This window comes from Xyrauchen texanus, chromosome 1 (assembly GCF_025860055.1).
Source record: "Xyrauchen texanus isolate HMW12.3.18 chromosome 1, RBS_HiC_50CHRs, whole genome shotgun sequence".
NCBI lineage: Eukaryota > Metazoa > Chordata > Actinopteri > Cypriniformes > Catostomidae > Xyrauchen > Xyrauchen texanus.
Genome location: NC_068276.1, coordinates 64171322 through 64184178, shown reverse-complemented (window position 1 = coordinate 64184178; position 12857 = coordinate 64171322). Strand labels below are relative to the sequence as shown.

Genomic DNA, 12857 nt, shown 5'->3' with positions numbered 1-12857 from the left:
TGACTTGTTCCTCATCCTCCCTGACCTTGCACAGGAGTTGTGCAAAAAGGCTCACTGGGGGAAATGCATATTTGCACAGCCCCCAGAGCAAGCTGTTTGCCAGCACATATGTGCATCAACCAGAGCGGAGTGACCATCGCTGAGGATGCCATATGCCCCAGGAGCCTCTGAAATTGTTTCAGTGGAACCGCTGTGCCCGGTGTACACAAACTCAGGCAGTTCAGCACTGACTGCGTGTGCTCGATTGTGAGGCGCGCTGTCATTGAGACTAACTCCATGCAGAGAAAAAAAGATGCTCTGAACTGGGGAGAGCTTGCTATTTCCTAGTTGACACAAAGCCCTAAAATACTGAGGTGTGTGAGCACCAGTTCCCTGTGCACACAGAGCAACTGTCGAGAGTGTGCTAAGATTAGCCGGTCATCGAGGTAGTTAAGTATGCAAATGCCCACTTCCCTTAATGGGGCAAGAGCTGCCTCTGTAACTTTTGTGAAGACGTGAGGGGACAAGGTCAGACCAAAGTGGAGGACCTTGTACTAATACGTCTGGCCGTCGAAAGTGAACCGTAGAAAGGGTCTGTGACAGGGTGATATTGAAATGTGAAAGTATGGATCCTTCAAGTATACTGCCGTGAACCTTTGATGCCAGACACACGTCAGAATAGGTTTTTCCATCAGCATCTTGAACAGGAGTCTGTGTACGGCCCGTTTCAGAACTCACAGGTCCAAGATTGGCCTCAACCCATTGCATTTCTTGGGTACGATGTTGGAGTAAGGGCCGTAGAACCCCTTCTCCATCTTGGCTGGAGGGACAGGCTCTATCACGTCCTTAAGCAGAAGGGTTGTGATCTACGCGCGCAGGGTGGAGGTGTTTTAGCACTGCCACCGAGGTAACGCGGATGCCGCTGAAATGGGGCGGACATCTGGCAAACTGAATCGCGTAGCCAAGTAGGATGGTCCTGGCCACGTGTCCAAGCTCCGGGCATGGGGCACTAAGGGGACGATCACGTGTGATGTACCTGGAAGTGGGGCCTAGCAGCAGGTACGGGGAGCAGGCGACATCACATCGGAGAGTGTTGCTTCGTCCAGAGGTGGTTGTGCTGAGGAGAGGCTCGAAGCACTTACCTTGCTCCGCATACCCAGCCTGGTGTGGGTAGGCGACTGAGAAGGAGGTTCTGTAGGGACAACCTCTAGACTCATCCCCACCAGCCGGCCTGAGGCGCGAGTGTGGTGCAGTTAGGCACATGAAGGTGGATGGTCCGTGTTCATGGGGGCCCAACTGCAAATGCTCGGTGTCTGATCGCTGTGAGAACGGTGGTTGTGGGCATCGGCTAAGTGACCCAGGGAGTAAAGAAACTGCTTCCTTTGCAACAACATGTGTACCGCAGCTCGTTGGGGGTGCGGCAAGCAAAGGAAACAAAAAATTCTCTACCCGGCCCTCTACTGGGGAATGGAGTGGTCTGAATACGTAAATGCCTGGGGTTTCACTAACAGGGGTATGCCCTCGGTGAGCAGACGGAACTCGGGATCTTGAGCCTCTACGGTGTCACCGAATAGGGTGATCTGGGAGATGGGGTGCTGAGAAAGTGAGCCTTTTTGGGGTACCGCATCTCGACCAGATTCAGCCACAGATGCCGTTCCTGGACCACGAGGGTGGCCATCGCCTGTCCGAGTGGATGCACAGTGATCTTTGTGGCCCGGAGGGCGAGGTCGGTCGCCGAGCGCAGTTCCTGCAGCACATCAGGATCAGGACTACCCAAGTGCAGATCTCCTAGCGCCTTGGCCTGGTAGACTTTTAGGTTTCAGATTATTTTTATTTATTTTTTACTTTGCGTTTTACAGAGCGTGTTTTGATTTTATGTTTTGAGCAAAGTAGGATGCAAATGCCTATTTGCATAAAATATTAATTAATATAAAACAAATTTTAATCCTCTTGTGCGAACCGCCTGTCAACCGTATATGTCAGAAATGCTACGGGCCGGTCTTTTGGTCCCCTTTGTTGGCACATTACAGGAAAATAGTATTAACAAATATTTTTATATCATAACTTTTGACCAGTATGGTCTGAAAATCACATTAATAATTATATGACTTATTGATGTCAAATTTCACAACTTTTTGCAAAGTTTCTGCTTATAGTCTCTCATTCAAATAATGAAGACAATATTACAACAATAGGACCTCCTGCACATTACTCAAACATGTTCAATAAGAACAGCAGACAGACCGTAGATTAATAGAGAAGTTGAGAGCGATCTGAGAGCTCAAGATGGAGAGAGTCTATTTAAAGATACAGCACACACAACACCAACTCACGGAAACAGAAATATGTCTGATTCAACAGACAATCCAAAGATTATTACAATAAAATAAGATACAAGTACAGTGAGGAAAATAAGTATTTGAACACCCTGCTATTTTGCAAGTTCTCCCACTTAGAAATCATGGAGGGGTCTGAAATTGTCATCGTAGGTGCATGTCCACTGTGAGACACATAATCTAAAAAAAAAAAAATCCAGAAATCACAATGTATGATTTTTTTAACTATTTATTTGTATGATTCAGCTGCAAATAAGTATTTGAACACCTGAGAAAATCAATGTTAATATTTGGTACAGTAAACCTTGTTTGCAATTACAGAGGTCAAACGTTTCCTGTAGTTTTTCCACCAGGTTTGCACACACTGCAGGAGGGATTTTGGCCCACTCCTCCACACAGATCTTCTCTAGATCAGTCAGGTTTCTGGGCTGTCGCTGAGAAACACGGAGTTTGAGCTCCCTCCAAAGATTCTCTATTGGGTTTAGGTCTGGAGACTGGCTAGGCCACGCCAGAACCTTGATATGCTTCTTAGAGCGCCACTCCTTGGTTATCCTGGCTGTGTGCTTCGGGTCATTGTCATGTTGGAAGACCCAGCCTCGACCCATCTTCAATGCTCTAACTGAGGGAAGGAGGTTGTTCCCCAAAATCTCGCAATACATGGCCCCGGTCATCCTCTCCTTAATACAGTGCAGTCGCCCTGTCCCATGTGCAGAAAAACACCCCCAAAGCATGATGCTACCACCCCCATGCTTCACAGTAGGGATGGTGTTCTTGGGATGGTACTCATCATTCTTCTTCCTCCATAATTAGTGGAATTATGACCAAAAAGTTCTATTTTGGTCTCATCTGACCACATGACTTTCTCCCATGACTCCTCTGGATCATCCAAATGGTCATTGGCAAACTTAAGACGGGCCTTGACATGTGCTGGTTTAAGCAGGGGAACCTTCCGTGCCATGCATGATTTCAAACCATGACGTCTTAGTGTATTACCAACAGTAACCTTGGAAACGGTGGACCCGGCTCTTTTCAGGTCATTGACCAGCTCCTCCCATGTAGTTCTGGGCTGATTTCTCACCTTTTTTAGGATCGTTGAGACCCCACAAGGTGAGATCTTGCATGGAGCCCCAGTCCGAGGGAGACTGACAGTCATGTTTAGCTTCTTCCATTTTCTAATGATTGCTCCAACAGTGGACCTTTTTTCACCAAGCTGCTTGGCAATTTCCCCGTAGCCCTTTCCAGCCTTGTGGAGGTGTACAATTTTGTCTCTAGTGTCTTTGGACAGCTCTTTGGTCTTGGCCATGTTAGTAGTTGGATTCTTACTGATTGTATGGGGTGGACAGGTGTCTTTATGCAGCTAACGACCTCAAACAGGTTCATCTAATTTAGGATAATAAATGGAGTGGAGGTGGACATTTTAAAGGCAGACTAACAGGTCTTTGAGGGTCAGAATTCTAGCTGATAGACAGGTGTTCAAATACTTATTTGCAGCTGTATCATACAAATAAATAGTTAAATTATACATTGTGATTTCTGGATTTTTTTTTTTAGATTATGTCTCTCACAGTGGACATGCACCTACGATGACAATTTCAGACCCCTCCATGATTTCCAAGTGGGAGAACTTGCAAAATAGCAGGGTGTTCAAATACATATTTTCCTCACTGTATATAAAATATGAAGAGATGAAACACATCAAAGTTACAACATGTACACAAGTCCATCATCTTTCACATGAACTCAGACAGATGCATTTGATCTGTAACACACAGTAATAACTGCAGTCTTCACTCTCATCATCACTATAACACCAAACATTATTTATATATGAACAGAATAAAGAATACATGAACACTGAGACAGTAAATCTACAGTATAGACCTGTGCACCCACATCACCATCATGTGTTTCACACAAACAGAAATAACAGAAGATAATATAAAATATAATACTCACAGATTATAAGAGGCAGCACACTGGACTCCACACTGGACTCCATACTGGACAGTTTCAACAGCGATGTCTGTCTAAAACAAACACTTCCTGTGTTCAAACGTCATTTCACACTTCAGAGACAGAAATAAAAGAGGCGATGCCAAGAGTCTACAGACCAATGCATGCAGAACACACAATAAGATATTTAACTTCTCTTTTAGTGCATTCAAGCTGTTTAAGATGTTCCTCTTTAAATTGAGCAAAGACTTGAACATGAACATCTAAACACACACATGCAAATCATGTCGACTGAATCTCACACACACAAGTGACTCTTAATTCAGAATGTCTGTTACAATAAGATTTCAAATGTGTTCATTTCTCCTCTAAAGGAGGTCTGAAGTATAACAGTGAGTTGTAGAAATCAATAAATATCTGTTGTTCTCACACACTGGTTGAAACCACATATTTCTATGAAGAGGGAAGTAAAATACATTGAGTTTAATCTGCTTGTGGAATCATTCAGTACTTACTAATAAACCAATGATGCAGAAATGTATTAATATCTTTTGTTCCTCCCACACTGAAACTGCAGATGAGAAACAGAGCAGAAGTCAAACCACAACTAGGAGCTCATCTCTTTTTTGGCTGGATGTCCTGGTACAACACAAAATGAGACCATTAGCATTTCTATTGTACTGTGGGTTACTCATTAGCAACAGGTCCACTAGCCTAGCATGGCAGTATCTAAACATCACTTTTTCAACACATTACGGCAAAACTACTCAATTGTAAACATTACACGTTATCACCAAGGATTTACAACACTCTTATCCCTTATACTGGCGTACATGCATGCAATTTTTAGGAATATTGACCCACCTGTATGCAGAAACAATGAGGCAGAAACTTTAGCTTGTGTTCACCTCGACTGCAGTATTTATTCTCCTAAGGGGTTTAAGTTCCTCCCAAGCGCTATGCGCCATCTAGTGACCTCTTTAAGTATCACTCCACCACAGTAACAAGTACAATACAATGAAATTGGCATTTTAGTAACCATTTAAGACGCAATATTATTAAAAAAAATTATACAGGTGTTTATTTTTAAACACATTGTTTATTTTAGCAATAAACCATAATGAACTTTACTATTTCAATGACTTTTTAACATCTCTTATTGCCTAACTGTAAACGCATTTTCTTTAACCCTTTACACGGACACACCATTCGTCCATACCCATGAGATGGTAATGCCTCTAGTTGAGTGTGCTTTAACACCAATTGGGCAAGTGTGATCCTGCGACTCATAAGCCAGGGTAATTGCATTGACAATCCAGTGAGAAAGTCATTGCTTTCTGACGAACGTTCCTTTTTTGCATCCTCTATAGCATATAAAGAGCTGATCAGACAGTCTGAACTGGTGGGTGTGCTCAATGTATGCGTTTAGCGCCCACACAGGGCATAACAAATGCATGATTGTTCCTCATCTGAATTAAGAGAAGGGAAGAAGGCCTGAAGGTGAACCACCTGCGCTTTGAAAGGTGTGGTTATGACCTTGGGTAAATAGCCTTTCCTGAGTTTGACAGTGGCTCTTCAAAGACCGGGTAAAATTCCATACATGAATTGTCGACTGATAATGCATGCAGGTCACCTACCTGTTTTACTGAGAACAGAGCCAGCAGTAGTGCGGTCTTAATGGAGAGCATGCACAAATACACAGAGTCCAAAGGCTCCAAGTCGGGAAAGTAGCCGGCCAAGGTGGGTTTAATAGTCTTGCTCCTTTAAGTACTTTATGATTAAATCATGCTTGCCTATAGAGGCGCCGTTTCATGTGTATGATACGTAGATATAGTTGCCACTTGATGGATTGAGTCCTGCATCTAATCATTCTTGATAATAGCGCTTGGGAGGAACTTAAACCCCTTAGGAGAATAAATACTGCAGTCGAGCTGAATGCAAGCTAAAGTTTCTGCCTCATTGTTTCTGCATACAGGTGGGTCAATATTCCTAAAAATTGCATGCATGTACGCCAGTACTGTGTCTTGTGAATCCTTGGTGATAACGTGTAATGTTTAGAATTGAGTAGTTTTGCCGTAATGTGTTGGAAAAGTGATGTTTAGATACTGCCATGCTAGGCTAGTGGACCTCCCAGATAGCAATAATTCGGCAGTAGAAGCGGCAGAATGGCGATATCGCAAACACGTTTGACGGCGCACCGCCGACGACAGCCGCTTTTTAAAAGCGGCAGCCGCCTTCCTACCGCCTTCGTTCTGCGGCCGGCCCGCTGGCCATCCGCCGTTCTATCGAAGGCGGACCTTCCGCGGAGCGTTGGAGGCAAACGCTTTTTTCGAGCGATCTGCCGCCGCTTATTGTAGGCCTATATATATATATATATAAAATATATAGCATGCAGTTTATCAAGAATAATGATTGATCAAACCAGACAAATTTCCATTTGGCGTTTTAATTCCACATTTCAAAGTACAGTAACTGTCATTGAAACAAGATGTCAGATCACTGAAATATAAATAACAGAAAAATACAAACATTATACACACACACACACACACACACACACACTAAAGAACATGCAGGTTTCCAAATCAATTTTTTTTTTAAAAACACTATTGTAACACTTACAATAATTGTTAATAATATAAAGAGGTCAGCTCTGGGATGAAAAGAATTACCAGTAAACATAAGTAATGAGGATATTTGGTACCAAAGAAAGTGCAGGATACCAAATAAATTGAGGTATAACATCATATTTACAAGTCATTTCTAAGAATAGGTTAAGTGGTAATAATTTAGAGTAAAGCTCTGGAGTACAATATATCATTATAACTGCAATGCTGACCTGTGGCACAAGGATTTACAAGCTATATTTAACAATAGAATAACAGTTAAGCACTGTGACGGAATGAAAGTAGAATTTTTGGTACTAGTTAATGTGCAATATCAAGTATCAGAGGTATGAAATAGGATTTACAAACTATAATAGAATCGTTAAGCACTGACGGAATGAAATAAGCCAATACTAAAGTCACGGTAAGTAGAATATTTGATACCAGATAATGTGCAAATATCAAGTATTAGATGTATAATCTAGGATTTACAAGCTATATTTAAAAATAGAATAGTTAAGCACTGTAACAATGAAATAAGCAGCAAATTGTATATGAAATAATTGAGATCTTTGGTATCAAAGAATGTGCAGGATAACAGGTATAATATACATTTTGACATTCAACTTACACATGACAACAAGTGGGAATAAATATAATTAACAGCAGAAAATCTGGCTGTAGAGAACACAGCCAATCAGAATGTCTGGAGAGGTTGGGGACTTCTGGGCTAAGAATCACCGGTTTTCCCCGACCTCCAGAATGAGGCAGTGCAAATTGGCATATCTTCAGTGATTCCTCGTGCGCCTGTATAAAAGGACAAACCATCCCATATTCATCCAAGGAGCTGCCCTCAAAGCAGGGTCACGAGAGAAAAAAAAAAAAGAGCAATTTCCACAGTGAACAGTGTGGATTGGGTGAGTGTAGTCTGACACTTTTAGCAGGCTTCTTTAGGGGTCTTGATGTTACTGACTGCAGGATAAAGAAAGGGTTCCAGTTGTCAGTGATGCTGGGGTGTCAGTAGTCAGCCTAGGTTTAAGGGGTCGGCTCTGGGTCCCTCTCAGCTGTGCGGCGCCTTTTTCCACCTTCACGTTCAGATGCTCCTTTCAGGTAACGCGTAACGTTAACCTGGATCGCCTCATCAGTGGCATCCTGGGTTGCCGGGTTCTTCCGGATGGCTCCTGTAGAAAATAAAGATCTGTCATTCCATTTGAATGGCATAAGGTCATACACATCTACTTAAATATAAAAAAAATATCCAACTTACTTTGAACAATGGTCTTCAGGAACATGTCTCTAAAACATGCTTTATCCCCTACACCAGTCCAGGTTGTATTGATGGAAAGGTGATTAGAGAAGATACTCTGAAGCATTCGCCACACGGTTGTCTTTAGGTCCCTCCCACATTTGATTGCCAAAAACCGAAGCTGAAAATACAAAAAAAACGTGTTACAAATTACATTTCTCTGAAGCTTCTCATAAATTTAAAATGTGACAGGCTGTGGATTCAGACTTTTTAGATTACCCTATGGCATTATAAACGAAATCGGCACACTTACAAATCGTTGCTGGAGCTCTTTATCCTGCCTCAAACTGTTGTCAAGCAACGCCAAATCTTCCTGGGTGTCTAGGGGGGAGTAACAGATCCCCTGGCAGGGATAACTCTCCAACAGACACATTGGCACTGAAATGTTGCAGCATAGCATTTTGTCGTCCATGCTACGCACAACATCGCCAAACTCCCAAGACGTCGCAGCATTAGGGTTTGATCTGCACCTACAGGGGTTCCCAGAATAAAAGAATAAAGTAGTCAGTCCTGGTCCTTCAACTACTAAACTATGACATTTATATCTAGGTCTACTACATGTACAGGTGGCCCCAGTGGGAATTACACCAACCACAGGTGTTGTTTGCAAGTTGTACCCGATTGCCCAGTGCGAGCAAATGTCTTCAACATTGTCCCAACTTGCTTCACCTGCTCTTGAAGTGAGCCGCTGTCATCTGGGAAGTAACAATATTGATTAGCAATACACTAAATATAATAGTAATATAATATAACCACAATTATCATACCAGTAACTTTCCCTGTAATTTCTATCCACAGTATGTTATGCATGGCATACAAGTTCATAATGAAGAACCCTTATGATAACATCAATTTCAATTTTTTTCTTTGAAGCAGAATATTTGTTTGTAAAAGGGGAGGAAAAAGAAAATAATGAAATATTGGTATACAGATTTTGGTTGATATATCATACTGTACAGTGAAATGTGCTATTGTTATATCCCTACTCACCTGAAGGACGGATAGATCAGGCAAATCTCCAGTCAGGCCTTTGTAGAGTGTGTGCTCCTGCATATCCACAGGTATTTTAATTCAAACATGCAACATATTGTAATAAATCTACAATATTCAGCCTTTACCTTACACCCTCGGTTGTTGCTCTACACTTTTATTATATTAAATACTTATTTATATAGCTTGCTCACTGTATAATCATGATAGCCTAATACTTATAACACAAGATTGCATCTTAAACGAATGACTGAGTTGAAAACTTGAATAAGAACGCATTTTACACAGAGGGGACCAGCTAGGGAAACTTACCTGCCTACAATAACTGTTTTCATTTGAGTTACATTAATCATGAATAACCTTAGCCGAGTCCCCAGGAACATCGGGCTATTAAAGTAACAAGCCTATAACTGCGGTCTTATTAATTCTAGCTTCACCATACTATCAAACTGTGAGGTTTACCTGCTTTCCTCGTGGACCGATAGCACAATGCCCTGACAGTGACTTCACCGGTGTCCTGATCTTTATTAGAAACTGAGAGGAGACCAAGTTAATATAATTGATATCACAATTATCACAAAAATTAACAAACAGTCTGCTTTAAAACTAAGAAAAACAAGCTTCTATACTAACGTTACATTAAAAATGAACACGTGGCGAACTAGCTTAGCCGCTATCTGCCGGCACCCCACATTAGATTAAAATACTTACCCTTGTAGTTGTGCAGATAACTCGATATGTAGAGTTTAAAGCCCTTGTCCCTCTTGCTTGTCGGAGCAGGGGACCAGGCATCAACAATGCGATGAACATCGCTGACGCATATTTTCGGAAGATTCTGGAGACGTCGAGTAAAAACAGACATTTTGGGCGACGCGCAAGTAAACCGGAAACAGATTTGGCGACAGCGGAACTTCACTGTTCAGTCTTTGTCATGTGTTTTAGCAATTTTTAACATTTATAATGTGTTTAGATTTTTTGTATTACCTTTACAGGGACTTTAACACTTTCTTAAACATTTGTACAGGTCATAATTGCAAAACCTGTAAAAGGTAAAATAACAAAAAAAATCGAGGTTGGAAAAAATGTAGACATAAACGAAATTTCTGCGCAACTGTGAAACCAGAGGATAATTTCGCTTTTTAATTGAGTTTATCCTTCACGTCAAAACAGGGATTTTCATGTTTATGACAGATATCACCATGGTTGCAAATTAATAAAAAAAATTAAAGTATACCCGAGATTTTGGCCATGTTGCAGATGTCTTTCACTGTTCACTGATAGTCAGGCATTCGTGAAAAGTCTAACTTCATCAATTTATTCTGCTAAATTGTTCATACCATGAATTAAATATCTATTTTAAAACCTAATCAGAATCATAAAGATATTTATTGCCAAGTAAGTTTTACAAAAGGAATTCTTTTTGGTTTATTGGTGCATGTCTCAAATGCGTAGCAATCAAAGAAATGTAAACAATTTTCAAGTGCATAAAATAATTCAATATATTTTACAAATATTACTGTATAATCGCTTCAGAGTTTCAAAGTAATTTAAATGTCATTTCCTAAACCTTACCTTATCATGGAATCAAGAGTCAAGACTCTGTTATAAACCCTAATGGCTTTGGAGCAAAAAATAATATTAGCCAACATGGCTGGTCGATTTTGAGAGTAGAAATCCTTGCATTTCAAAGCGTCTTGCCGCCAGGCATCTCGCAAGAAATGGGAGTGACGAATTCGGCGGCAAACGTTTCATCCCCGCCAGTGAGACGCACCTATAGCCGACAGCTTAGGGACGGCGGCAAAAAGAAGCAGTGCGGATATTTTTTGCTATCTGGGCTGTTGCTAATGAGTAACCCACAGTACAATAGAAATGCTAATAGTCTCATTTTGTGTTGTTAACTGATCTGAAAATGCTTTCAGTGTTAAGAGACACCAACTAGTGACCACCTTCCATTTTAGTGCGTAGAGGCATCTAGTGGACGGTGCTCTGGCTTTTAAAATGGTGTTCATGAATGTCCTGGTGTTCAGTCCTGGTGCGTGTAGTGCACCCCGTTTAGGCGCCACACATGCAGGTTCCACAGATGGGGCTGGGGATTCCAGATTATGCCTTGACCCTGACTGTACGTTCACACCAGAAGCGGCGAGAGCGGCAAAATTCGCTCTGACTGCCCTGCCTTCGATGCTCGAGGACGCTCTGACGTAGTTGAAATAGGCGGCAACGTTTGTTCAGAATGCTTTGTTTTGTGAACTATATTTAAAGGGGCCGCAATTTAAACATCCAGACATGTCGACCGGTATCATTATTGCCGACATATCACAAGTAGCGTATATCCTCATGAACTCTTTAAAATGTGAAAATAAGAAATCAATCAATGGCAGAAAGTAATTAAAATTATAGTTGTTTGTTATCAAAATAAAATACATTTGTAATAATAACTGTGGTCTTGGTTGATTAGTGCAATGGGTCAAATCAGTGTTGTGAGCAAATCAATAGCATTCCCGCTTAAAAACAAGTGTTCTAGAGGGAAAATATTTCCTATAAATAGTATTGCGCTTATTATCACATTCTTGTCAATATGAATCATCGAAAGGTTGTTGCATTTGCTGCTGCTCTTGTTTACCTGTGGAGACGTCGGAGAACACTGTGGGTTCACAAGATTCTCCAAGGCCGTCAGCAGCTCGGGGAATATCACCGGCTGGTGCAGGAGTTGCGGCTGGATGATGGCAGGTTTCAGAGATATTTCAGGCAGGACAGGGACCAGTTTGACAGCCTTCTGTCCAAAGTTGGGCCGCGAATTGCGAGGCAGGACACCAACTATCGACGCGCTGTTTGTCCGGCTGAGCGCCTCGCAATTTGTTTACGGTGAGTTCATTTTTAATATTTATTTAACGTTTGGTTACATTCTAATGCTGTATTCTTTTTATTTCTTTTTTAATTAACTAAATTATTAATTATTATTACTACTTCTAGCCTACTACCTTTTTTTTACGGTGAGTTCATTTTTAATGTTTATTTAACGTTTGGTTACATTCTAATGCTGTATTCTTTTTATTTCTTTTTTAATTAACGAAATTATTAATTATTATTACTACTTATACTACCTTTTTGCAGATACTTGGCCACTGGTGATTCCTACCGCACCATAGCTTTCAGCTATCGTGTCGGAGTGAGCACCATGGCAGGAATAGTTGGTGAGGTCGCCCGGGCCATATGGGATGCCTTGGTGAATGAGTTCATGCCAGTCCCCAGCACTGTGGACTGGCAACACATCGCCAATGACTTCCTCCATCGGTGGAACTTCCCCAACTGCCTTGGGTCCATCGATGGAAAGCATGTCATGATCAGGGCCCCTGACAACACAGGGTCCCTGTTCTATAACTACAAGGGGACCCACTCTATTGTGCTGCTGGCAGTGGTAGATGCCCAGTACTGCTTCCGGGTGGTGGATGTGGGCAGCTACGGGAGGACAAGTGATGGCGGTACGCTGGCTAACTCCACCTTCGGCCAGGCACTGCGCGACAGGATCCTTGGCCTGCCACAGGATGCTCTGCTGTCAGGTGCAGAGCATTTGGGACCACAGCCATACGTTTTTGTGGCCGATGAGGCCTTTCCACTCCGTCGAGACCTCATGCGGCCTTTTCCAGGACACAATCTCTCCGGCAGGCAAAGAGATTTCAACTACAGGCT

General features: G+C 42.0%; 1 protein-coding gene and 1 pseudogene across 6 annotated transcripts in view; one reads left to right on the top strand and one right to left on the bottom strand.

The window, feature by feature from the left end:
- The window catches only part of LOC127643025 (B-cell receptor CD22-like), a 207255-nt gene extending 202055 nt beyond the window's left edge, over positions 1-5200 (bottom strand). For 5 of the 6 annotated variants that reach the window (XR_007970447.1, XR_007970446.1, XM_052125570.1 and 2 more), the window contains exons 1-3: positions 5133-5200; positions 4784-4907; positions 4272-4342 (exon numbers count right to left, since the gene is read on the bottom strand). Coding sequence is in view for 3 of the 6 variants with exons in the window: in XM_052125570.1 (XP_051981530.1) it covers positions 4272-4314 (43 nt within the window). In the remaining 3 variants the exon portion in view is untranslated. The remainder of the gene's footprint in view (positions 1-4271; positions 4343-4783; positions 4908-5132) is intronic. The other variant, XR_007970448.1, reaches the window with a different exon arrangement.
- The window catches only part of LOC127645805 (basement membrane-specific heparan sulfate proteoglycan core protein-like), a 302447-nt pseudogene that overhangs the window by 248387 nt on the left and 41203 nt on the right, over positions 1-12857 (top strand).